The 4,750-nt window shown below is 46.9% G+C and overlaps 1 protein-coding gene across 1 annotated transcript in view; it reads right to left on the bottom strand.

Annotated features, from left to right (window-relative positions):
- The window catches only part of LOC308150063 (DDB1- and CUL4-associated factor 15-like), a gene marked incomplete at both ends in the record, with an annotated part of 11,779 nt that extends 7,029 nt beyond the window's left edge, over positions 1–4,750 (bottom strand). The window contains 5 exons of the mRNA XM_080522930.1: positions 32–156; positions 414–520; positions 1,784–1,913; positions 2,266–2,366; positions 4,697–4,750. Coding sequence (XP_080379056.1) covers positions 32–156; positions 414–520; positions 1,784–1,913; positions 2,266–2,366; positions 4,697–4,750 — 517 coding nt within the window. The remainder of the gene's footprint in view (positions 1–31; positions 157–413; positions 521–1,783; positions 1,914–2,265; positions 2,367–4,696) is intronic.

Here is a 4,750-nt window from a genome sequence, read left to right as displayed (position 1 = left end):
GTGTATATGGTAGACAGGTGTGTGTGTGTACCTGTGCGTATGGTAGAGATGGAGGGGGCAGGGCAGCACTGAGGGCAGGAGCGAGGGGGGGGCATGGAGGCGATGGTGATGTATGTGATGTTCACATCATGTGATGTGTCACTCATGCTACGATAACTGGGAGACACACACACACACACACACACACACACAGACAGACAGACAGAGCAAAGGAGAGGGAGACATGAAAATATTGTCAGACAAACACCCACCGTGAGAACCTGACGCCCACCATTTTACATCCACACACACCAACGGACGACCTGGTCGACCTGAAGGGTGTGTGTGTGTGTGTGTGTGTGTGTGTGTGTGTGTGTGTGTGTGTGTGTGTGTGTGTGTGTGTGTATGTGTGGCTTCGTCGCTGGCGGTCTTACTTGGAGCCAAAGATGACTATCTTGGAGCGGTCGTTGGGCCACTCACACACAGTGAGGTAGAGGTCACTGTCGATGTCCTCCCCTGAGAAGAGACTCACATGGTGCACCTGGAGAGAGGGGGGGGGGGGAGAGGAAGAGAGAGGGGGAGGGAGAGAGGGGAAGAGGGAGAGAGAGGAAGAAAGAGAGAGGGAGGGAGAGAGAGAGGGGAAGAGAGAGGGAGAGGGAGAGAGGGAGAGGGAGAGAGGGGAAGAGAGAGTGGGAGAGGGGTAGAGAGAGTGGGAGAGGGAGAGAGGGGAAGAGAGAGGGGAAGAGAGAGAGGGAGAGAGAGGGGAAGAGAGAGAGGGAGAGAGAGAGAGAGAGGGGGGAAGAGAGAGAGGGAGAGAGAGAGAGGGGAAGAGAGAGAGGGAGAGGGAGAGAGAGAGAGAGTGGGAGGGAGAGAGAGAGAGAGAGTGGGAGGGAGAGAGAGAGAGAGGGGAAGAGAGAGAGTGGGAGGGAGAGAGAGAGAGAGAGGGGAAGAGAGAGAGGGAGAGAGAGAGAGAGTGGGAGGGAGAGAGAGTGGGAGAGAGAGAGAGAGAGAGAGAGTGGGAGGGAGAGAGAGAGAGAGGTACAGATGAGAAAACAAAGAGACTAGACAAGATCCTGTCCTTCCACCAACTACAGAACTACCATTTTTTTTACGGTACTGCAGACGAGCCAACGCCTGGGCACAAATAATACTGGAAATAATTTCAAATACTCAATTGTAAGTAGCCTTGAGGACCGATGGTTCGAGCCTAACGGCCCACAGGAGCCTATCTCCTGTTTCCGTAGCGTGAGGCGGCTTGATGTACAAGTACACCCCCCCTGGACATGACGCTGGTATGTCGCAGGGTCTTACCCCCCCAATCCAACCCTTAATGCTGAGTGCCAAGCAGGGAGGCATCGGGTACCAGTTTTATAGTCTTTGGTGGTATGACTCGGCCGGGGATCGAACTCACGACCTCCCAATCTCAGGGCGGACACTCTAACCGCAAGGCCACTGAGCTGGTAAAAATACTCAATTGGGATAGTCCCAAATGTGCAAAGCCTGTCCATCTGCCACTCCAAGCAGGCTCAAGCTAATGATACAAAAAAAAAATAGAACAATAGTAATCAATAAAATAACAATAGCAGAGAATAGCAATAACATAAACTACATAATAAAACAAGAATAAACCAACTTAAGCGTTGTTAGCGCCGTGCTCTACCAACTGAGGACCACATAGCACCACAAAGTCCTCCTCAGCGTGAGAGAGGCATCTTCTATTGAGCTCTAAAGTATGTGGCTGGACGGTTTAGGACGGGTTGATGTGTGACAGTCAGTCCAGGTAGATTGTAGAAGGTGTGGTCACCTGTTTGAGACGGCTGTGCAGGTGGAACACCCACCAGTACAGGTGGTAGGTGTAGTCGTCGTCCTCGCCATAGTCTCTGGTGTAGGACAGCACGTAGCGACCACGCTTGCTGAAGCCCAGGAAGTTGTGTCTGGAAAGAGAGGAGTGTGTGAGTGTGTGAGTGTGTGTGTGTGTGTGTCTGGAACAAGAGGAGTGTGGGTGCATGTGTGCGTGAGTGAGTGGGGTGGTGAGAGGGGTGTGTGTGTGTTATTGTGAGTGAGTGAGTGAGGTGGTGAAGGGTGTGTGTGTGTGTGTGTGTGAGTGAGTGAGTGAGTGGGGTGGTGAGAGGGGTGTGTGTGTACGTGTGTGTGTGAGTGAGTGAGTAGGTGAGTGAGGTGGTGAAAGGTGTGTGTGTGTGTGTGTGAGAGAAGATGTATGTAGTTGCAGAGGTGGTGTGAACAGAGACTACACTCTTTCAGAGAGGGAGATACACACACACTCACCCGGCTCTGAGCAACGCCTTGCTGACAATTTTCTTGTCTTTTCTTTTTTTTTTTGGCACAAGCAGCTTCCGGAACAGCCGTTGAGAAAACTGACCTGACATCTGAGGAACAGGGGAGAGAAGAGATGAGAGGGGGAGTGTGTGTGTGAGAGAGAGAGAGAGAGAGAGAGAGAGAGAGAGAGAGAGAGAGTGTATGTAAGACAGAGACAGGGGGAAAGAGAGAGAGAGAGTGTATGTAAGACAGAGACAGGGGGAAAGAGAGAGAGTGTATGTAAGACAGAGACAGGGGAAGAGAGAGAGAGTGTGTGTGTGTGTGAGACAGAGAGAGAGAGTGTGTGAGACAGAGAGAGAGAGAGAGTGTGTGTGAGAGAGAGAGAGAGTGTGTGTGAGACAGAGAGAGAGAGAGAGAGAGAGAGAGAGAGAGAGAGAGAGAGAGAGAGAGATCTCACTACTTCCTGAAAGGCAACTGGTATGAACATATCCTGTCTCACTCTATTGGTTTAATTGATTAATCAGCTGTGCACTGTGTGTTCCAACGGTTTACCGCACAGCTGATTAATCAATTAAACCAATAGAGTGAGACAGGATATGTTCATACCAGTTGCCTTTCAGGAAGTAGTGAGATCGTGCACCTAGCCTATTCAGTTTGTGCTCAGATTCAATTCAATCTGTCAAATACAATTCAATTTGTGCTCATATTCAATTCAATCTGTCAAATACAATTCAATTTCTGATGGCACTAAAATTAAGGTGACCAGATTTCTCAGATGCAATCTGGGGACATTTCCAACTTTTTAGGAAAAATGTATACATTTTATCATGATGAAATACAGAAACGGGGACAATTGCTGTTTCATTTATTTTGACCTTATTTTGACCAATGTATACACATTCAAGCAAGAATACTCAAGTGTAACAACTGGAATGTGCCTCTCAACATTAGTGTCAGTGTACTGTAAGTGGTATTAAAAGTAATTCTTAGAACTGTTCAGGTTGACGAGCCAACCATCAACCAAGCGGGGGGTCCTCCCCCAGAAAAAAAGAGGATTTAACACTTAATTTCCTGCATTCTGGTGAATTTGTACACACTATTGTGCTTTTTATGCCCATTTTTATCTCCACTACCCTACTCATACTTTAAGCCTAACATAATGTTTAAGCCTAACATAAGACTAATGATGTTGTCATTAGTCTTATGAAGTCATTAGTCATTAGTCTTATGAAATGATTCCTATTGAATGTAACGATCGCCCATTAACGTGGTCATATGCATACATTGACATTATAATAGGGTCTATAATTCTAACGTAACGCTTCACACAACAGCGCTGACATTATAGCTACCAATATTAGGCTGGTTAAGTGATCACTAGCTAAAGTAAATGATCAATGCTCTTTACAAACACCACGAAGCATTGTCAGCTCAAAATCAGCTGATTATTCTGTATTTATAACGTGTCATGAACATTCTGGTGCTTACTGTCATCAAGATTCACAGCACTTACCACAGTTTATTCAGCAGGTAAAGTTTGGCGGGCGGCTGATGCACTTGGTGGATCTGCTGATGCTTGATGGAAATTAGGCATTTTATTTTTCCCCAAATTCCGTTTTTTCCGTTTTAATATTTCTGAATTCTTAATTTGCTTTTTACACAAAATAAAATATAGCCCATAACCTGCACTGATCAAATTTAATTCCTTAGAGGAACACATTGTATTAAGTCTCAGATCATCCATCCCTCTCTCTCACTCATCTAATCATCCACCTCCCCCCCTCTGTCTCTCTCTCTCTCTCTCTCTCTGTCTCTCTCTCTCTCTCTCTCTCTCTCTCTCTCTCTCTCTCTCTCTCTCTCTCTCTCTCTCTCTCTCTCTCTCTCTCTCTCTCTCACTCTCACACACACACACACACACACACACACACACACACACACACACACACACACAATGAGCATAGATCATCCATCCATCTCTCTCTCTCTCTCTCTCTCTCTCTCACCTAATGAGCATATTTCTCTGAAGAGTGTATTTTCGAGCAGAGCAGAAACCTTGGAAAGTAGACAGTTTATGTCATTGAGACTGTCTGCGTGCTTTCCCCACGCTTGGATGTAATTCACTGAGTGGTGAAGAATGACCTTGTTAATTGCTCCATTCAATCATAATGAGCTCGTTAATGGGGAACAATCGGGGCTGAAATGCTTTCTATTGAATGTAACGATCGTCCATTAACGGGTAATATGCATATATTGACGTTATAAAGGGGTGGAGGACCCCATGGGTAGGACCCTTGGCAGCAGGCGCGCTGCCAGCGACCCTAGCCGTTGGCTAGTTCGACAAGACGGTCAGTTAGAAATGGCTAGTTCGTTAGCACTGTCGAAAACGTTGCTCGGTTGGTGTTTCTACGTGCCCGTCACTTGTTTTGTGTCAAATGCATACCTTGTTGTGGTTAAGAAGCTTGACGACATTTACGGATTTCGAGCTGGCCGCCAT

This window comes from Nansenia antarctica (assembly GCF_963989245.1).
Source record: "Nansenia antarctica genome assembly, chromosome: 2".
Lineage (NCBI taxonomy): Eukaryota > Metazoa > Chordata > Actinopteri > Argentiniformes > Microstomatidae > Nansenia > Nansenia antarctica.
Note: the sequence above shows the minus strand (reverse complement) of the source record. Positions and strands in the feature narration are given on the sequence as shown.